A 22,374-nucleotide genomic window follows, 5' to 3' on the forward strand; every position below is an offset into this window, starting at 1 on the left:
CTTAGCGGGAGCAACTCGGACCACGTGACTGTCTGACCACGTGACCCGCGTCGCCGCGACCTCTTCCGCTCCCTAGGCCCTGGGACCTCCCGGTCCTTACCTGCTTCCGGCTTTCGCTGCTTCCATATCCGCTCCTCTAGTCGCCCTCCGCTGTCCCCGCCTTCGTCCCCGGAAGATTGGGTCCTCTGGCCAGCCACCGTTTGCCGTTTGTACGGGCACCAAATAAAGTTTCTTTATTCAAAAGCACTTTTTTTTTTAAAAGCCACACTACCCTCATTCTCAGCTCCTCCTTCGCGGCAGTAACGACTCTGTTTCTGCGGCGGTTGAGCGCCGATCTTTGCGGCCGGGATCGCGGAACGTAATGGCTGTCGTCCCGGCGTCTCTCTCAGGACAGGACGTGGGGTTCGTCTTACTTTTCTCTTCCCCACTTTTGCGGAAAGCTGGGCCTCATCAGGAGCCTGTGGGGACTAAGCGGAGGGCGCTCGCTCCCCGGTGGGCTGCGTTCGAGTCCCGCCGCCGGGCGCGGCTTCCCAGGACGCCTTTGCGGGTTTCGCGGACTGGCTCGGAGGCGAGGGGAGGCGGCCCCGGGGAGGGAGCCCGCCCGCGGTGGCTGCTCGTAAGGATCAGGACAGGGCTCAGCTTCGCGGTCTGTTCCTGGCGGTCACTTTTCATTCATTCACTTTAATGAACTCGCTTTGGGGGCGTTAAAATTCTCCGTAAGAGTTGGGGATCTCAGAGCTATTAAGAAACGGGTTTCTTCCTGTTGATCAAATCGTAATCTCACAGTAAGAACTGTCTGTAGTTTTTTGCTTTATAGTCATCACGCTACAGATTCTTGGGTAAAGTTGTGGGTGACCGTGCAAATAAGAACATCCATTTGCATAAATTGGCCAAATTTATATTTGAAATTGGTCCTACTTCAAAATATTGCAAAAGACGAGAACACTTTGAGGAAAATAAACCGCAGAAAGTAGGTTGAGGCCAAGAAAGTGGCGCCAATGGCCCAAAATTGAAGCAGGCACTGTTTCAGGTCCTGCAAGTATAGAGAGTGTCTCCTTCAATTTTGCGCCCTAGGGCTTCTGGCCTCACTCGATTCCTGGCCAGAGACTTTGCTCCAGAGGTGCGGGAAGTGTAGTAGTTAGGAAAACAGTAATACTTTCCAATTAAAGTAAAATCTCAAAAAAGGACTTACTGTACCTACTGCCTGCGAAAATTCAAGTGGCAGTTGATTTAATATTCCTGCTTACCCTCTGAGGTTTTAGTGTTCTTTCATTAATGATTTTTAAAAATTAAATTCTGGTCAACGTAGTTACTATACACATTAAAACCTAATCACTGTTTTGGGTGGTACTGGAGGCACCGCAGAGTAAGAAAGTGTTTGCAGTTTTTTTCTTAGCTATCATCTGAGGAAACCTTTTGAAGAAATACCCGAGTTACAACCTAATAATTTAACGATTGTCTCTTGTGATCTGAAGATAAAAACACTGGTCAGCTAAGCTCTGTGCTCTATGTTTAAAACTGCACGGAGTTTCACCACCAAATAAAGCTTTGTTTCTACCTGAATCATGTATTTCCTTAAAATGATATAAAATGATAATCTGTAAATCTTGGTTTTTTTGTATGAATAAAATCAAGAATATCTTTAATTTTTTAATGCGGGTATAAGCTTTCTTCATCTCCAGCTTGCTTCATTTTTGGACACTTCTATAAAATCTCTAATTTTTTGACTGGGAGAAAGACAGTAGCATGCCTTCATTTGCTTAGGGGCAGAATAGGATGGAAGGAGTCTATTGTGCAGATAGAGAAGGCAGAGAAGGGGAAAACCTTTGAAAAGAATTAAAATTGACTCAGAATACAGACAGAATCGAGAGACACAGGCTTACAAGTACCTTTAATTATTCATGTTGTTCAAACACATTAGACACTTTAAAGTGGTTTCACATGCACTGCTTCTTTCACCTTTCTTAGCAGGTGACTTAGCAGATAGTAGTAGACCTGGGACAAGAGCCTGTTTGATTTCTAAGCTAATCCATTCCCTATCCTGTCACATTGCTAAGCGAGTTTCTGATTTAGGAAAATAAAAGCAATAGAATAGGAAAGATAAGAATGATTCAACAGACTCCATGGGAGAATCTGGGATTAGAGGCCCCGAGACAATTTGGCTTCCAGGACATACCAGAGAAGTTTTCAGGTTTTCTTATGTCTTAATATAGTAATCACAGAATACTTGTCTCCCTTTTAATAGTTGTATGAAGAGTTTAATATACATGAAATGTCCCAGAAACTAAAAGCCAATCTTCTAGTGTAGATGCTACTAAGTAATATAATGCATGTGACTCTTTTTTCTAGATCATTTGCATATCTTACAATTAAAGACAGAATACCACAGATCTTAACTAAGGTTATTGATACATTGCATCGACATAAAAGTGAATTTTTTGAGAAACATGGAGAGGTAAGAATTGTTTTAATTTTTTGTTAATTTCTCAACAGAAACATAATAAATAGTTATTGAAGGCATCAATTATCCTTTAAATGTAAAAATCAATAGATGGGGCAAGTATTTATTTGGTTTTAATGTAATACATTGAAATGGAGATAGAACAGCCAATCTTTAATTTAGAAAATAATTGTATTCCAACAATTACTTCTGTCAGTTATTTAGACCTCAGAATGTATTTTCTAATATATTTAATGTTGTAATTGGTGAGTAGGCAACAGACTTGCAATTGACTTAGCCAAGTGACTAAGCGATTGAGTTGCTTAGAAGAGCTTTTTAAATTTCAAGTTTAATTTGAGTTGTAATATTTATATTACTAATTTGAGATCTTGAGTCCTGGAAGTTCAAACTGCTATGCAAAGCTCAGTGATATGAATTATAATTGATTGACACATTGTACTGATTCAAGTTGGGACTCATTAGCATTCAGTGCAGAATAGGACGTTAGAAATCACTTTGTCCATTCAGTTAATGGATGAGGAGAAATCCAGATAACTATGTTATGTTAGATATAGGTCTTTAAACTTGTAGGTTCAGTAATCTTTCTATTACACAATAGACTGTAAAAGAGCATGCATACACCAGTACATTTTTTTTAAGCGTTGAAAACAAAGATTTAGAGAAATGGTTGGTGATCTTTTCTCCTTGGCCAAGTTGAAATGGAGTGAGATAATACATACACAGTTTGAGTGTAATGTTCTACTTCTTTCAACTTCTTTTATATTTCTTGAAACTTGTTTGAAACTAATCCTGGCATAACACAGGGATCACCTATTGTTCCTTATTGCTAAAATCCAGCTTAATTCAGACACTGACAATTCTATTGATGAATGGTTTTAATGTTTATCACATAAACATAATTTTGATAGCTGACATACTTTTATCACACAAGTATAATTTAGCCAAATTTGGATAGTTCACTTTAGTGTTTGGTCATATACGTAAGCAAATTACCGTCGTACTTGTGTTTTTGTTGTTGTTTTGTTTTTTCATTTTTTTTTGAGACGGAGTCTCGCTCTGTTGCCTGGGCTGGAGTGCAGTGGCTGGATCTCAGCTCACTGCAAGCTCCACCTCCCGGGTTTACACCATTCTCCTGCCTCAGCCTCCCGAGTAGCTGGGACTACAGGTGCCCACCACCTCGCCTGGCTAACTTTTTGTATTTTTTAGTAGAGACGGGGTTTCACCGTGTTAGCCAGAATGGTTTCGATCTCCTAACCTCGTGATCCGCCCGTCTTGGCCTCCCAAAGTGCTGGGATTACAGGCTTGAGCCACCGCGCCCGGCCCTGTTTTGTTTTTTGAGACAGGATCTTGTTCTATCTACTAGGCTAGAGTGCAGTGGCGCAGTCGTGGCTCACTGCAGCCTCAAACTCCTAGATGCCAGCGATTCTCCCAGCTCAGCATCCTAAAGTGCTGGTATTACAGGTGTGAGCCACTGTGCCTGGCCCCATAGTGCTTTTGTAATTTCATTTTCGACCACAGTGATCTAAAATGTAGTAATTAATGAAGTCTTAGTATATTGCTACTTGGCCTGTATGCCCGTAATCATCAGGTGACTGAAGGCAGAGTTTCTTGTCTCTCCAGCCCTATCGCATTTCACACTCTACTGGACACAGAACAGGATGTAAATAAAATGTTGACACAGATAAAGTCTGCTTTTGGTAGCCTTTCTGTCCTTTTTTCATGCCTCTATTATACCTACGACCACTCTCTTTGGGCCTCCTGTGTTCTCCTAGCTCCCTAAGCCCCCACCTATAGCAGGGCCAGGCTTACCTCCAAAGGAGCCATGCCACACAGTTTTCTGTCTTCCCCCACCTCAGCGGTCAAACGTCCTTCCCCTTAGACTACCTGGTTTGGCAGGTGTGTGTCTCTTGGAGACAGGGCCAGGCTTTATTCATCTTTCTCTGGTCCTGAGGTTAGTGTCAGGCACATACAGGGTTCAGTAAATGTTTGAGTTCAATTCAAGTAAGTGAACAAACTGGCAGTGACATCACTCTTAATCCATTAGCCTTTGTAGGTATATGTTTCTGTAAAAGGGTGCCTGATACCCTGTAAAACCTCAGTTGTTGGAATTTATGGTTAAAGAGTTGAAGTTTAAGACTTTAGGGTAGAGATTTGGAGGAGGGGGAGTTCCTCTCAAAACAGTCAGCCACAACTTCTTTTCTTCTATTTCTGAACCTGCAGAATCTCTAAAGCTTCAATCTTTTGTTCTAGCAGCAAAATAAATTCTACTTGGAACAAAAGAAAGAATGAAGAGATGTTTATATTGAGAAAATTACAGATCTGAAAGTAGGGACTAAATACCAACATGATAAAAATGATCTTATAAAAATACTCAGGCTTGATGTTTATTCTCTACATTTTATTATATACATGTTTTTATTAGGCTTACGTTTTCTTTTTTTTAATGGGGCAGGAATCTTGCTGATGTAAAACCAGAGGTGCCAAGTCATTTTCACTTCATTCTGATCCCATTACATTTGTCCCCACTCCAATTGGCCTGTCATGTAGGATAATATTGTAGCGCCTTGTATGTCAGCATATCTCATCTCTCACCTAGCTAGAACTCGGTGGAAAACAAGTTAAAAAAAAATTGAGCTACCAAAAGAAACCTCAGAAAGGCCACAGTTTCTTTTCTAGTGGTGTCAATGGTGAAAGAAGAATGTGTATGGAAGCATGAAAGACATGGAAAGTCTGGCAGGGGTTCCTTTCCGTCTGTAGTAATGGTCACAGAAGATAACAGAAAGGCCAGAACTTAGATAGATAAGGCACGATTATGTTCATATGAGATCTGTGTGTGTTTTTGATTTTCAGTTTAAGAGTTCTAAATGTAATGTTTAAAGAAGTATAATGTAGTTTTGAACATTTTTCTTTTCTTCTTAAGTCTGTAAAAATATGTTACCCTAGAGGAATTGCACAGACACACACACACAGACACAGACACACACATAATTGATTTTTCTTGTATTTTTGCAGGAAGGCGTGGAAGCTGAAAAGAAAGCTATTTCTCTCCTTTCTAAATTACGGAATGAATTGCAAACAGATAAACCAATTATCCCCTTGGTTGAGAAATTTGTTGATACTGATATATGGAATCAGTACCTAGAATATCAACAGAGTCTTTTAAATGAAAGTGATGGAAAATCAAGATGGTTCTACTCACCATGGTTGTTCGTAGAATGTTACATGTATCGTAGAATTCATGAAGCAATTATCCAGAGGTATGTGTGTAATCATCAACTAGCAAATGTTTAGAAATTTACTTTTTCTGAAATTGTAAAAGGATAAGTTTAAAAATAAACACCAGTGGAAGCTTGAATTTGGTTGAGTTTAGCAAATCTTAATAGCATTGTTGGACATTTCTACAAATGTTGCTGATGGACATTTCTACAGCTGTTACCGATTTAACAGATTCTTGGCAATTATAATCCACTTGTCTAGAATAGACATAAGAGTAAATATATAAAGTACGAATTGCCCAGGCCCTGAGGTTCACACTTGTAATCCCAGCACTTTGGGAGGCTGAGATGGTCAGATCGCTTGAGGTTAGGAGTTCGAGACCAGCCTGGCCAGCATAACGAAACCTGTCTCTAGTAAAAATAAAAAAATTAGCGAGGCATGGTGGCACGGGCCTGTAATCCCAGCTACCCGGGAGGCTGAGGAATGGGAATTGCTTGAACCTGGGAGGCAGAGGGTGCAGTGTGCCAAAATCGTGCCACTGTACTCCAGCCTGAGCAACAGGGTGAAACTCTGCCTCAATAAAATAGATAAATAAAGCATGAATTAATTGAAGATTCTAATAAAGACATAGAATAAAAAAAGTTTTGCTTATTGAGTAAAAAATGTTAATTTGAAATAGTTGCATATATATAAATCAGGATGGGACAAAGTAAGCATATGTTTTGTTTATTAAAATAGATAATAAACATGTTACAACTTATTTGGTTTAAGGAGTCATGAGAACAGTGAATCATGCTATTTGTATTACAGTCTTAATCTTTCATCATTTTTTTAAAAACGTTAGTTTAGAAAAAGATTTTTAAAGTACACGTGTTTCAAAGTAACTTTTTATAGGCTTGTTTGTATTATTAAATTTTTCCTAGGAAAACATCTGATAGAGAACTAGTTTTTAGGCCAGGCGTGGTGGCTCACGCCTGGAATCCCAACACTTTGGGAGGCTAAGGCAGGTGGATCACTCGAGGTCAGGAATTTGAGACTAGCCTGGTGAACGTGGCAAAACCCCGTCTCTACAGAAGATACGTAATTACCCAGGTGTGGTGGCACATTCCTGTATTCCCAGCTACCCAGGAGGCTGAGGCAGGAGAATCACTTGAACCTGGGAGGCAGAGGTTACAGTAGCCGAGATTACACCACCGCACTCCATGCTGGGTGACAGAGCAAGACTGTTTAAAAAAAACAAAAAACTATTATTTATAGTGCCAAAGAAAAGTTAATGGGGATTATTGGATTATCCTTAATGATCACAGGTTCCAAAAATTCAAGTTTGTTGACTAAGAGGAATCCTTTGGTATCTATTCGTAAACATAGCATAGGATAATTTAAAGTCATCAAGTCAGCACTAATTATAAAATAAAATTATTTTGGGAAACATATGTAAAATAAAACATATGTAAAAATTATTTTGAGAAAACAGTTCCATTATTTTGGGAAACATATTTTGGGAAACAAAAAAGCTAATGAACAGCTTTTTTGTCTTAATCTTACACACACATACACACACACACATATATATATATATATTTTTTTAAGTTTTTTTTATGTTGTTTGAGACGGAGTCTCGCTCTGTCGCCCAGACTGGAGTACAGTGGCGCAATCTTGGCTTGCTACAACCTCTGCCTTCGGGTTCAAGCAGTTCTCCTGCCTCAGCCTCCTCAGTAGCTGGGATTACAGGCGCCTGCCACCTTGCCTGGCTAATTTTTTTTTTTTTTTTTTGGTATTTTTAGTAAGAGAGGGGTTTCGTTATGTTGGCCAGGCTGGTCTTGAACTCCTGACCGCAGGTGATCCTCCCACCTCATCCTCCCAAAGTGCTGGGATTACAGGCATGAACCACCACGCCCAGCCTGTATATATTTTTTCATATCACAATTTGTTGTTTTTTCTGATAGGTAGGTTTTAGAACTTCTGATCTAAAAGCAAAATACACTATTAAAACTCTAGTGCATGCCGGGTATGGTGGCTAACACCTGTAATCCCAGCACTTTGGGAGGCCGAGGTAGGCGGATCACAAGGTCAAGAGATCAAGACCATCCTGGCCAACATGCTGAAACCCCGTCTCTACTAAAAATACAAAAATTAACTGGGCGTGGTGGTGCGCGCCTGTAGTCCCAGCTACTCGGGAGGCTGAGGCAGGAGAATCACTTGAACCCAGGAGGCAAAGGTTACAGTGAGCCGAGATCGCACCACTGCACTCCAGCCTAGGTGAAAGGGCAAGACTCTGTCTCAAAAAAAAAAAAAAAACCTCCAGTGCACTGCTTGGCACGGAGAAGGCACCCCAGTAGATGTAAGGAGCTGTCAGTAACTAGCAATGTTCTAGTGACTGCGCAACCTAGTGAAATGTAGGCGTTGTTATGGTCCATTTTACAGTTGAGGTGACTGAGGCTCAGACAGATTCCTAACATGCCCAAGGTGACATGGCTAGTAGATGGTGGAACCAGGATTTGAGCCTGAACTGTGTGAATCAGATTAGAGTCCTTATTTAACCATTCTTCCCAAATAGTAGATTTAGATGCCTGTCAAGGACTGAGAGTAGTCTGAAGTTCGGGGTGATGGTTTCATAATTTTGGAAAATATCTGTGGTATGAGCCAAAGCTGCCAAAGTGTTGAAAGACTGGGTGGCACCTTGAGCAGGGTTAGTGGAGTTTGGGTTTTTAAGGCAAGAGCAATGCTGTTTCTGAATTTGCTTTTAGAGATTGATCAGGTTCAGAGACTAAAAGTACCTAGAGCAGATTTTCACAAACCTGGCTGCACATTTATGACCCAGTGGGGGAAAAGGAAGGCGGCTTCAAAAATGCATGTTTTTAGGCCAGGCACAGTGGCTCACGCCTGTGATCTCAGCATTTGGGAGGCCGAGGCGGGTGGATCACCTGAGGTCAGGAGTTTGAGACCAGCCTGGCCAACATGGTGAAACCCCGTCTCTACTAAAAATACAAAAATTAGTCAGGCATGGTGATGGGCACCTGTAATCCCAGCTACTCAGGAGGCTGAGGCAGGAGAATCACTTGAACCCAGGAGTTGGAGGTTGCAGTGAGCCAAGATCATGCTGTTGTACTCCAGCCTGGGCGACAAGAGCGAAACTCCGTCTCAAAAAAACCCCACATAGTTTTAGATTATTACGTTGGAATAAATACAGATTGCTTAATTGATCTGGGGTGGGGCCTGGGTGTCAGTTTTTCTTTCGGAAGCTCAGAGAGTGATGATAGCCACTGGTTCAGCGAACAGATTGTTAAATGGAATAGAGGGAACATGCAGCTTTAAGTTCAAGAAACTAGAATGTTGCACAGTCACGGATGTAGAACTCTTCCCAAAGTGATTTCTGTGGCAGATAAAGAACCATCTTACAATGGAGCTAGCACTGAAGTCGTTCTGAAATGTCTAATTTTTAGGTTCTTGTATGGGGGATCACTATCCTAGGTCAACGGCAACTCTAAACTGACCAGCTTTTATAGCAGACATATTTACATTAATTTACTATTTTATGCTGAAACGTGCTTTGATAGTCTGCCAGTCTAAATTAAGATTCAAAGTTTTGGCCATATGTGAAATTTAAACATATTAAGTACATACACTTCAGATATTGAAAGGTGAAAATACAGAGAAAATATTAAATTTTTAAAAAAACTTTAATAAAGTGTAATATACATATAGAAAAATGCGCATGCCTTATATGTTCAAGAACATACTTGTGTACCCAGTTCCCAGATCAAGAGGCAGAACCTTACAGACCCCAGAAGTCCACCTTGAGTCCCCTTCCAGTCACCACCATCATTACCCCTCAAGGATAACCGTTGTCCTGACCTGTGTTAGTTTTGCCTGTTTTTTAACTTTACTGAAATGAAATGATACAGTATATAGTTTTGTGTCTGGCTTCTTTCACTCATTTTTATGTTTGTGAGACTCATCCATATGTTACAGTATAATTGTAGATCATTCTTATTGCTTTATAATATTGCGTTATATGAACGTATTACAATCTGTTTACTCCATTGTGATGGATGTTTGAGTACTTTTCAGTTTGGAGTTGTTAGGAAGAATGCTGCTATAAACATTCTAACACTTCTTTGCTGAACATATGGATGAATACATCTGTTGGGTATATCCCTAGAAGTGAATCACTGGGTCATAGTGTGTGTACATACACAGCTTTAGTAGATTCTAAAATAGCAAACATTCTAAAATGAGGATTTATATATAGTTATGTGAGTTTACTCTCTTAAATACAAGAAATAAAGCTCATTCTTAATATGAGGTGTGACTTTAATGAATGGTTTGTTAATAAAACATTAGAACATTTTTTATTAGAACCTTTCGTAGAGGGCCAGTAAATCTTTTTTTTTTTTGGAGTAAATCTTTTGGGCATAGGGGCCATGTGGTCTCTGTTGCAGCTGCTGAACCTGTCGTTGTAGTGTGAAAGCAGCCTTAAATAATATGTAAGAATGAGCATGGCTGTGTTCTAAAGAAACTTTATTTAATGGACACTGAAATTTGAATTTCATGTATCACAAAATACTACTTTTCTTTCACTTTGTTTTCAGCCATTCAAAAATATAAAAACCACTCTTAGCATGTGAGTCAGACAAAACAGGTGGTGGACCGGATTGGGTCTGTGCATCCGAATGATATTTATCCTTTTAAGTCACCTTGAGAGACTGATGGATTTCAGCAGTGCTGCCATTGCTAAAACCATCTTTGAATTATTTGGAACTTCTTTCAGAGCCAGTTTACATGCCTCAAAAAGAAAATTTAGTCTTCTGTTTTTTTAGTAACTCATTTTTGATTAAAAAAAAAAGGTTTTTATCCAATTTGATCACACACCTCATTCTACTGAAGTCACTCCGAGTGACTTTTGACTGTTTCCAAAAATAAATTGACTCCAAAGGATGAAGATATGTGATCACTGACAGGAGGTTTAATGATGTGCCACAAGCAAGTTCTGAAGAAAATTCCAAAAGAGGAATTCCAAAAGTGCCCTGAGCAATGGCAGTGCCCTTGGAATAAGGGTGTAGCTTCCCGAGGTGACTAACTGGCCGGAAGGAGGCAGCCATCATTCGGATGTTTAAATACTGGTATGTTATTTAAAACAAAACAAAACAAATCAATCCCATTACATCGGTCTTAGATTGTTTTTACCCTAACATGAATGGCCCATGGAAAAAGTAGCTAATTTGGAAGACCCAATAATCTGAATGTCTTTTATATTCAATTCAGTAAAGTTTATTAAATTAGTATTTATATCTTCTTTGTTATGATTTTCTTAGGCCAATATAATATGATTTAATCTCTCGCTGGAAAACATGAAGGTGTAGTCGTGTCACATACGTCACCTTTGGTTAAAGTTGCCCAAAAATACCTAAATATTACTGATGAAAAATTATCATTCTTCTAAAACGTACAATAGTATTAAGTCTAATTTATCTTAAGTACTCATTGTATTTCCATCATACTCTGTGTTTCATTCTGTTGATGATTGCTGCATTGTATTCAAATATTCTGTTTATATTCTATACATTTGTTACTAGAACTCTGCCACATCGGGTGCTTAAAAAATGTTTGTTGAACTAAAACAGTTGTCTTGAAATTTATCTTTCTCCTTCTTTTGCCCTGGAATCCCTGCTGGGTAAATAATTACGAACATAGTCATTATCACTATTTAATATTTCCAGAAAAATACTTGATTTGGGAACTTTTGACAATGAAAATGAGTTTGAGAGATTTTTGTGTAATTTGATTATTTAGTGTTAAGTTTTTCTAGTTAGTCAATTAGATAAATGTTATATCTAGTTTCTGTTAGCACTAATTATTGAGACTGTGTGGTGCTATTTTCTTTTAAGAACTGCAGTTATCCTAATGTACAGACTAAAATGTTTCACTTATGTTTTTCTCCTCCTTTAGTCCGCCAATCGATTACTTTGATGTATTTAAAGAATCAAAAGAGCAAAATTTCTATGAGTCACAGGAATCTGTCATTGCTTTATGTACTCATCTGCAACAATTGATAAAAACTATTGAAGACCTAGATGAAAATCAGCTGAAAGATGAGTTTTTTAAACTTCTGCAGGTAAATGTGATCATTAATCTTCTGAGTGTGTTTTATTTAAACAGAAAATAAACTGTTGTACAGTTAACAAAACATGTAAATATTTTTCTTTGCTATAATTGATCATTTTTTATCTAATGGTGTTAAGAGATGAAAATCCATTAATTTCTTGAAATGGGTTTGAAATCTTTTCTGCTCTGACTGGCTATGATTTTAGTGGCAAAGAAGTTATCTGACTTTCTAGCTTCTGTCATACTTGAGAGAATACTTCATAGTAATTTGCTTAGCTTTTGTCGTGCTTGAAAGAACAATAGTAATTTGGTCTCCCAGCTGACTTGGGTGTGTGTTGGCTCTGTGGCTCATTTGTGTTTGGACCTGAGGCCTGTCGCTTAATTTATCTGGGCCTCAGTTTCCTCCTCTGTTAAATGAAGATAATGTATACTTTGTAATTTGATGTGAGAATTCAACTAGATTCTTGCATGTGAAGTGCTGAGCGCAGAGCCTGGGATACAGCCTGCTGTTAGCATCAGTGGGTGATAATATTTGGGTAGTCAGTTGGCCCATTAATACACTTTAATTACATTTCTTTGTTTATCTTGTATTCAGTTTAGTTTTTAATTCATGCAAACATCCTGAAATTTACAACACATTTTTAGAATCAGAACTATTAGGAAACATGTGGTACGTAGCAGTATCCCCAGCCCTCACATTTTCCAGAAAAAGTGAGGAAGACTTTCAAAAAGAAATGTTAGAAAGTGCCCTGAAGAGAAATAAAGCAGGAAAAGGGTGTTGGGGATGTTGGGGATGGGATCAGGGCTGCCAGGGAAGGGTCCATGGAGGCTGAGGCTACAGACCTGAAGGCAGGGAAGGAGTAAGTCAGGTGCATGTGTGGGGAGTACATGGAGAGGTGAGAAAAATTGCAAGGAAACCCTGTAGTTGCTGAGAGGTAGGGGGGTGGAAGGGACACAGAATGGCTTGTATTACATAAATTTTTACTAAAAGTAAAACAAGCCATCAGAGAAAACCCTCTGAGAGCAGAGTGGTAATGCTATTTAACTATTTCAAGGAATGCTTCTGAGAATAGACTGCGAGGGGCGAAGGTGGAAATGGGGAGAGCTGGTCTGAAAATAACTTGGGGAGGGAGGTTGGGGCCAAGTTGATAGCATAAGAGGTAGTGACATCACCAGAGCCTCGATGTTCTTTGAACATAGAAGCTGCAGGAATTGCTGACAGATTATAGGTGGCAACAAAGCCCTGGTGAGACTTCAAGGGCAAGCAAAGTCACAAATAAAGGCATATTTTGAGTTCAAAACAAAAATTGTCAGGATATTGTTTTGTTTTGTTTTGTTTTTGAGACTAGAGTCTCGCTCTGTCGCCCAGGTTGGAGTGCAGTGGCGCGATCTTAGCTGACTGCAACCTCCATCTCCTGGGGTCAAGCAATTCTCCTGCCTCAGCCTCCTGAGTAGCTGGGAATGCCACCCCACCTGGCTAATTTTTGTATTTTTAGTAGAAATGGGGTTTGGCCATGTTGGCCAGGCTGGTCTTGAACTCCTGACCTGAGGTGATCCACCCGCCTTGGCCTCCCAAAGTGCTGGGATTATAGGCGTGAGCCACCTTGCCTGGCCCAGGACATTGTTAACTAATAAACCTTGTTTTTTGTTTTTTCCTTTCAACTCTGCCTTATGCTTAGCCTTGGAATTAAAACAAAAACAAAAACAAAAACTGGCATGCTAGTTCTTGACTCCTAGCTAGCCCATTCTTTTAGGGAATCATCTTCTTTGAATGTGTTCTTTGTCTCATAAGTATAATAAACTGTGAAGAAGAATGAGCATGCATCTGTTTTCTGTCATCTGATTTGGCTAACAACTTCTTCACACTGTCACTGTGCTCCCAAGTGAAGGGGGCCAGAGTTGCCTCCACTTGGTGGCCACAGTGAGCAACAGGTTAACCTCTCAAGGGAAGCTTGAAAACATTCTAGTTTGCAGAGACTGTTGATCGCTTTCAAGAGTCGTAGCACTCTCCCACTGTCCACACGCACATTTCTGGGGCTACTATGGCAAATGCCATTCTAGGTGCTGGGCATGTAGTGCTAAAACAAAAACAGGCTGATTCTCCCTGTCAAAACTTGTGATCTTGAGGGAATATAGACAATCAAGTCATTGCACAAAAAACTATGTCGTTACAAACTAACGACAGACGTTGTCGTTGGGGCGAAGACGAAGACGTGAAGGGCAAGTGCAGGAGGCTAGCACAGAACCTGCTCTCAGTCGCTGAAGGCCATCGTGGACACCATTGTATGGATTTCTTCAGGAAACTTGAGAAAAGGGTGACCTTGGACACTTTAGTTACTATTTAAGCCTTATTTTTAAACAAAATTTATTCATTTATCTCTTTTTAAAATAATACTATTCGGCCGGGCGTGGTGGCTCACACCTGTAATCCCAGCACTTTGGGAGGCCGAGGTGGGCAGATCACCTGAGGCCAGGAGTTTGAGACCAGTCTGGCTAACATGGCAAAACCCCGTCTCTACTGAAAATACAAAAAATTAGCCAGGCGTAGTGGTGGGCGCCTGTAATCCCAGCTACTTGGGAGGCCGAGGCAGGAGAACAGCTTGAACCCGCGAGGCAGTGGTTGCAGTTAGCTGAGATCACGCCACTGCACTCCAGCCTGGGCGACAGAGTGAGACTCCGTCTCAAAAAATAAATAAAAATAAAAATAAATAATACTATTCGCCTGTAATCCCAGTACTTTGGGAGGCTAAGGCGATCACATCACTTGAAGTCAGGAGTTCGAGACCAGCCTGTTCAACATGGCGAAACCCTTTATCTACTAAAAATATACAAATTAGTTGAGCGTGGTAGCATACCCTTGTAATCCCAGCTACTTGGGAGGCTGAGGCATGAGAACTGCTTGAACCTGGATGGTGGAGGTTGCAGTGAATCAAGATCGCACCACCACACTCCAGCTTGGGTGAAGAGGAAAACTTTATCTCAAAACAAAAAAATTTAAAAAACAGAAAAAACTATTGGTTGGAACATGCATTCTCCTTATTTTAAATTACAAATGAGGGCCTGACAAGGTGGCTCATGCTTATAATATCAGCATTTTGGAAGGCCACAGCAGGAGGATTGCTTGCGGCCAGGAGATAGAAATTAGCCTGGTCAACATAGTGAGACCCCATCTTTATTAAAAAAGAAATCACAAGTGAGAGTAGGGTCTGTTTTAGCTAGTGTTTATTGAGTACTTCTATATGCCAGGTATTTGGTACATTATTTGCATGCATTATATCAATTCTCACAATAATTCTGTGCGGTAAGTAGTAATATCTCATTTTTCAGTTGCAAGACTTGAGCCTTAGAGAGCTTAAGTTTAATTTGTCGATGATCATAAACTGAAGATGCTGAGTTTGAACCCAGGTCGAACCTGAAGTCCTAAACGTGTAATTTTATGGCTTAAAAAAAAAATAGGCCTACATACTGTTTTCTACAAAACGTAATTGAGTATTCAATTTAAAGCGGAATAAGATAATTGATTACAATGGGTCTTTAGTTAACATGACCTTGTTTAAAAAGTAGCATCTTTAGATATCACCTTGTTCAGTTTTTAAAATTTTACAAATGAGAGAACCAAATCCCAGAGAGGTGTCATGTCCTAAGGTTATCCAGTTAGTGAAAGAAACTGGGCAGTTCTGCAGGGGCTAGGAGGAAAAAATAAACTTTTATTTTTTCTCTTGATTCTGCATTATATGGGCAACTTTGAGCCTCTCTTTACAGCAACCGATGGTGTTCTAATATCGTTAAGCTGCAAAAACTTTTATTCTGAATAAATAATGTGAGTGCTAAAATAATTGAAACTAGTTTTTTTAAGTCCATTACGTACTGATGAATTAGAAATTTCAGTTTTATCTTGTTAATACAGCATCATGTGAAACAAAGTTTGTGCATTGTTAGAGAAAGTATGGATTTGATGGGCATTTAAAGAGTCTTGTAGATATGTATTAGTTTTTTAGCAACGTTCCCCCACCCCGCTACATAATGGAGTTTTGTTGGCTATTCAGCAGAAGGGTGAATATTTTGTACTTTTTCTTTTTCAGATTTCACTGTGGGGAAATAAGTGTGATCTGTCTCTCTCAGGTGGAGAAAGTAGTTCTCAGAAGACCGATGTACTAAATTCATTGGAAGACCTAAAACCTTTCATTTTATTGAACGATATGGAACATCTTTGGTCATTGCTTAGCAATTGCAAGAAAACAAGAGAAAAAGTTTCTGTTACTAGAGTGTATATTGTTCTCGATAATTCTGGGTTTGAGCTTGTTACAGATTTAATATTAGCCAACTTCTTGTTGTCCTCTGAACTGGCTACTGAGGTTCATTTTTATGGAAAAACAATTCCATGGTTTGTTTCTGATACTACTATACATGATTTTAATTGGTTAATTGAACAGGTAAAACATGGTAATCATAAGTGGATGTCCAAGTGTGGGGCTGACTGGGAAGAGTATGTTAAAATGGGTAAATGGGTTTACCACGATCATATATTTTGGACTCTGCCTCATGAGTACTGTGCAATGCCTCAGGTTGCTCCCGACTTATATGCTGAACTACAGAAGGCACATTTAATTTTATTCAAGGGTGATTTGAATTACAGGAAGTTGACAGGTGACAGAAAATGGGAGTTTTCTGTTCCATTTCATCAGGCTCTGAATGGCTTCCATCCCGCACCCCTCTGTACCATAAGAACATTAAAAGCTGAAATTCAGGTTGGTCTGAAGCCTGGGCAAGGGGAACAGCTCATGGCCTCTGAGCCCTGCTGGTGGACCAGTGGAAAGTATGGAATATTTCAGTATGATGGTCCCCTTTGATTTGATTTAGGAGCTCTCAGTTGCATAGAAAGATCTGACAAGCACCTTTTTATCCCCAGAAAAGGAGCGCGTGAATTGAGTCGCCTGGCGACTGGCTCTGTACGTGCTCTGGGAAGCTTGGCTTCTCCGTGCCCATCTACATACACTGGATGATTTTTCTTTTTAACATTTTGCCCCACTACACTGTTTTGGGGATAGATGGGTTAAGCAAGTTACAGATAATTAACATTTATATTGGAATTTTAGCAACTTTTTTTCAGGTTAAATACATCATTTCAAGTGCTTTTAATGAACTTAATTGGCTAGGAAGCAAAAAATAAGCAAGTTCTGCTTTTAGTTAACCCTATTCTTTTCTTAAATAGTACACTGCATGGTATTTAATATTCCAGGAAGCATGGAATTTTATTTTGCTTGATTTTGGGCTCATGAAATAATAGCTCTGTGAAAATGCACATCTTAATGACTCTCTGTAAAGAGGCATTCCTTACAACTGTGATGTTTCCTCACATAAAAGTTACCTCATAATTTAATTCTTTTATTCTCCTTGAATTTTATTTCATTTCAATAGCTTGTTTCATTTGCACACCTTTGTATTTTGATTGACCTGTAGAATGGATGTTAGGAAACCCAGAATTGAACACAGTGAAATAAATGGTATTTTAAGAAATGTGGTATCTTTTATATTCTATTTATGATATCCATAATCAAATGAGATTATTTTACCACATAAGTGTTTTAAATAAACAGATTTTTAGTTTGCAGTTTTAGGAAAATGCTTTAGATAGAAAAGATTCTTACGCATTGAATTTGGAGTACTACCAACAATGAATGAATTTATTTTTTATATTCTTACACATTTTATTGGTCATTGTCACAGATACTAAATACTAAAAATTTCAGGTCAGTTTGTTTTGAAACTGAAATTGGAAATAAATCTGGAAATGTTTTGTTGCACTAAAATAATAAAATGAGTTGTACTGAAAATCTCATTGGTTTTATTTTCCAGCGGGGAAAAGTCAAGAAAGGAAGATTAAAAATGAGATTTATATAAAAAGAAACTCGTAATATGTATTATAGATGTTGCCAAAAGCAGTTATTAAATATCATTTATAAAAGGTTATTAGTCTATGCTCTAGCTAAGTATTAAAAAAGATTTTTGCAAAATGTTTATAGAAAACTGTACATTTTGAATCTACTGTGTTTCTTTATCCACACGTGTGCCTGTTTTAAAGAGTAAGTTTGTAAAATGCTTCCGTATTAGAATTGTTTGTAGGCATTTGACGTAATTTAGAACACAGTTGTATATTTAGGTTGACTTCATAGCCACCATGTGAGCTCCAGCACTGGAAGTAGTTCAACACCCCCCTTCCCCATGAAAAAGAGCAAGGAAGCAAACTAGTGCAAGAAAGGTGGCACTGAGGAAGAGGGTCAGGTCAAGATAGAATTTTTTTTTAATGCTTAGCAGGAGGAAGGGCTTACCTATGTTTTCACCAGTTGATTTTTAACTTTTAATGTTAGTTTAGTGTTGTTTTGTTTTTAAGACAGGGTCTCGCCCTGTTTCCCAGGCTGGAGTGCAGTGGCATGATCACAGCTCATTGCAGTTTTGACCTCCCGGACATCGGCGATCCTTTCACCTCAGCCTCTTCAGTAGCTGGAAATATGGGTGTGTGCCACCATGTCCAGCTAATTTTTTTTTTGTTTTGTAGTGGTGAGGTCTCACTATGTTGCCCAGAGCTAGTCTCAAACTATTGGTTTCAGCCTCCCACAGTGCTGGGATCATAGGCAAGGCCACTGTGCCCAGCCTCACCAGTTTATTTTATTTTTTTATTTTTACTTTTTTTTGAGACGGAGTCTCGCTCTGTCGCCAGGCTGGAGTGCAGTGGTGTGATCTCAGCTCACTGCAATCTCCACCTCCCAGTTTCTCTCCTGCCTCAGCCTCCACCACGCCCTAATTTTTGTATTTTCAGTAGAGATAGGGTTTCACCATGTTAGCCAGGATGGTCTCAATCTCTTGACCTCGTGATCTGCCCGCCTCGGCCTCCCAAAGTGCTGGGATTACGGGTGTGAGCCACCACACCCGGTCCAGTTGATTTTTTAAAACAGCTTTATTGAAATGTAAATACAATTCATCCATTTAAAGGGTACAGTATTTTAGTATATTCACAGGGTTGTTTTTGTCACCACTATGACAAACTAGTACCCGTTAATAGTCATTCCCCATTCCCCCATCCTTAGCACTTGGCAACCACGAATCTTTCTGTCTATATGAATTTAAATGTTCTGGACATTACATATAAATAGAATCAAAATAGGTGGTCTTTTGTGACTAGCTTATTTTGAAGGTTCATCAGTTTTATGTGTCAGTCAGTCCCAACTCTTCTCTAATTAGGACTTACAAGTACTTCATCTTTTTTGATGGCTGAATACTTTTTTTTTTTTAAGAGATGGGGTTTTGCCATGTTGCCCAGCCTGGTCTCCAACTCCTGGATTCAAGCAATCCGGCCGTCTTGGCCTCCCAAAGTGCTGGGATGACAGTTGTGAGCCACTGCGCCCGGCCCAAATACTATTCCATTGTATGGACATACCACGTTTTATTCATTTGTCAGGTGATGGGCATTTGGGTGGTTTCCACTTTCTGACTATTATGAATAACACTATGAACATTCATGTACAAGACTTGTGTATGTTTTCACTTCTTTTGGGTATATACGTAGGGGTGAAAGTGTTCGGTCATATGTTAACTGTGTAATGTTTTGAGTGTCTGTCAACTTTCCCCGAAGTGTTTGCACCATTTCACATTCCTTCCAACAATGCACGAGGGCTCCAACTTCACATCTTTGTCAGCACTTGTTACTTTTTTTTTGAGACAGAGTCTTGCTCTGTCACCCAGGCTGGAGCTGGAGTGCAGTGGCATGTTTGCTCACTGCAACTTCTACCTCCCAATTTAAGCGATTCTCCCACCTCAGCCTCCACAGTAGCTGGGACTACAAGCATGGGCCACCACACCTGGCTCATTTTTTGTATTTTTAATAGAGATGGGTTTCACCATGTTGGCCAGCCTGGTCTTGAACTCTTGACCTCAAGTGATGCACCGGCCTTGGTATTCCAAAGTGCTGGGATTACAGGAGTGAACCACTGTGCCTGGCCTGTTGTTAATAGTATCCATGTTTTTTATTATAGCTGAACTTTTGGATGCAAAGTGGGAATGTCATGCTTTTGAATGGCATTTCCCGAATGAATAATGTTGAGCATATTTTCATGTGCTTATTGGCCATTTGTGTATCTTCCTTCGGAAGATGTCTTCAATTCCTTTGCCCATTTAAATATATTCTTATTGAGTTATAAGATTTAAAAAATATATTCTGGGCTGGGCACAGTGGCTCACGCCTGTAATCCCAGCACTTTGGGAGGCCAAGGCAGGTGGATCACCTGAGGTCAGGAGTTCAAGACCAGCCTGGCCAACATGGCGAAACCCCATCTCTACTAAAAATACAAAAATTAGCTGGGCGTGATGGCACATGCCTATAGTCCCAGCTACTCAGGAGGCTGAGGCAAGAGAATCACTGGAACCTGGGAGGCTAAAGCTGCAGTGAGCCAAGATCGCGCCACTGCACTCCAGCCTGGGCGACAAGAGCGAGACTCCGTCTCAAAAAAAAAATATATATATATATGTGTGTGTGTATATATATACACACACACATATATATATATTCTGGATACAGGTCTCTTATTGGACATATGACTTATAAATATTTTCTCCAATTCTGTGTGTTGCCTTATCACTTTCTTGATGGTATCAGTTTGCAGCACAAACATTTTAAATTTGGATAAATACTTTTATTGCAAAACATTGGTGTTGGAGCTGCTTAAAATCCTCTCAAGGGTCTCTAAAGTGAGGGACTAAGAAACCAAATGGACAGGGCTCTGCCAACCTTCTCTCAACTCCCCTCAACACTCCCCCCATCGTGCTTCCAACACGCTTGTTTCCACCTGAGCAAATGTGGCCTACACACGTTTAGCATGGGTGCAGAGGAGCATAGTGGGAAAGCTGAGGTTCTGCAATGGGGTGTGAATGGGTTTTCCACTAAAGAGCTGAGCAGGCTTCCCAAAATAGCAGCTTCAATTGTTTCTCAACTGCTACCACACCTACATATGAAGTAAGTGTAGCTTATAAATTTCATGCAATACATTTTTATCAAGACATAGATCCAGCATTGTAGGTATATTAGGATGAAATGTAGATGAAGGGCAGGCAAATAATTATGCAGAGGATGGTGTTTTTATTTAACAGCAAGTGGACAAGATTTGTTGGCATGATCCAGCTTTTCTTTATTTTTTCTGAGACGAAGTCTTGCTCTGTCACCCAGACTGGAGTGCAGTGGCATAATCTTGGCTCACTATAACCTCTGCCTCCGGGTTCAAGTGATCCTCCTGCCTCAGCCTCCCAAAATAGCTGGGACTACAGGCTCACGCCACCACGCTCAGCTAATTTTTTTTTTTTTAATTTATTTTTGTATTTTTAGTAGAGACAGGGTTTTGCCATGTTGGCCAGGCTGGTCTAGAACTCCTGATCTCAGGTGATCTGCCCACCTTGGCCTCCCAAAGTGCTGGGATTACAGGTGTGAGCCACCATGCCCAGCCATGATCCAACTTTTCTTACTAATTTGAGGCAATGTTTGTGTTTGATAAAATGCGGTAATGTTTTTGAACTTTTGTAAAGCCAAAATCCTAGTTGCTAATTCTCAAGGTCATGTTTCTATAAAACAAAAACGCACCAGCCACAAAATGCAACACAGTTTAAACCTTTATTTGCATTTTAAGAAAACCCCAGAGTGGATTGAAAACACAGTTCAAAGTTCTTATTAAAATTTCCTCTCCCAATCATTTTTCTAACACAGCCCTCTCTGCGCAAACTCCCACTAAGCCTTATTCCAGAACATCTGCCACAAAATTTTTCCTCTTTTTCTTTCTACCCTCCTTTTTTTTGCTAGATTGGGAGTGGAGAAGACTTCGAACACTTCTATGCATTCATGTCATTACCTAAAGTGCTCATGCCATGTCTGACACTCGTGTTAAGCATTAAGTGACATCTTGAAATTGCAGCAAATGAATACAGCAGAGGAAAAAAAAAAAAAAAACTCAGTAAAACAACAACAGTGTAGTAACACCATCTCCGAATACCCTCGTTAAGATTTGATATATATATTGCTAAGTTCTTTATGTATAGACATACTTTTTTTTTTTTACATTTCTAAGATAAAAAAGCAGAATCATATCATTAAAACTTTTTTTTTTTTTGAGACAGGGTCTTGCTCTGTCGCCCAGGCTGGAGTACAGTGGTGCAATCTCAGCAGCTTCCACCTCCTAGGCTCCGGTGATCTTCCTACCTCAGCCTTCCAAGTAATTGAGACTACAGGCGTACACCACCATACCTGGCTAATTTTAAAAATTTTTTGTAGAGATGAGGTCTCACTATGTTGCCCAGGTTGGTCTCAAACTACTGGGCTGAAACGAGACCCCTGCCTCAACCTCCCAAAGTGCTGGGATTATAGACATGAGCCTATACCCAGCCTTTTTTTTTTTTTAAATTCTTAAGTATTTTTCCAACTTCCAACTTCTGTTTGGTTTTACTGTTGTTGTCATTTTACTTTTTGTGGGGTTTTTGTTTGTTTAATTTACTAATTAGTTCCTGTTAGACGGATAGGAGGTGTTTTTGTTTTGTTTTGTTTTGTTTTTTCTTTG

The 22,374-nt window shown here is 39.6% G+C and overlaps 1 protein-coding gene across 2 annotated transcripts; it reads left to right on the plus strand.

Annotated features, from left to right (window-relative positions):
• Window positions 1-74: 74 nt before the first annotated feature.
• Window positions 75-17,616, plus strand: ARMT1 (acidic residue methyltransferase 1). Of its 2 annotated transcripts, XM_011988729.1 has the most exons (5): window positions 75-402; window positions 2,350-2,455; window positions 5,474-5,718; window positions 11,627-11,792; window positions 15,865-17,616. In XM_011988729.1, the coding sequence occupies exons 1-5, from the start codon at window positions 362-364 to the stop codon at window positions 16,630-16,632; spliced, it is 1,326 nt and encodes a 441-aa protein (XP_011844119.1). In that variant the 5' UTR covers window positions 75-361; the 3' UTR covers window positions 16,633-17,616. The 2 variants fall into 2 exon arrangements, with proteins under 2 accessions (XP_011844119.1, XP_011844120.1); XM_011988730.1 differs by lacking the exon at window positions 2,350-2,455.
• The last annotated feature ends 4,758 nt before the right edge of the window (window positions 17,617-22,374 follow it).

This window comes from Mandrillus leucophaeus, unplaced genomic scaffold, assembly GCF_000951045.1.
Source record: "Mandrillus leucophaeus isolate KB7577 unplaced genomic scaffold, Mleu.le_1.0 Scaffold337, whole genome shotgun sequence".
In the NCBI taxonomy this organism is placed as follows: Eukaryota; Metazoa; Chordata; class Mammalia; order Primates; family Cercopithecidae; genus Mandrillus; species Mandrillus leucophaeus.

Excerpts from the sequence above, each read along its gene's own strand:
- ARMT1 (XM_011988729.1), top strand. The coding sequence starts at position 362 with ATGGCTGTCGTCCCGGCGTCTCTCTCAGGACAGGACGTGGG. Across the intron at positions 2,456-5,473 it reads TTTTTGAGAAACATGGAGAG|GAAGGCGTGGAAGCTGAAAA; the intron begins GTAAGAATTGTT and ends GTATTTTTGCAG. Across the intron at positions 11,793-15,864 it reads AGTTTTTTAAACTTCTGCAG|ATTTCACTGTGGGGAAATAA; the intron begins GTAAATGTGATC and ends TTTCTTTTTCAG.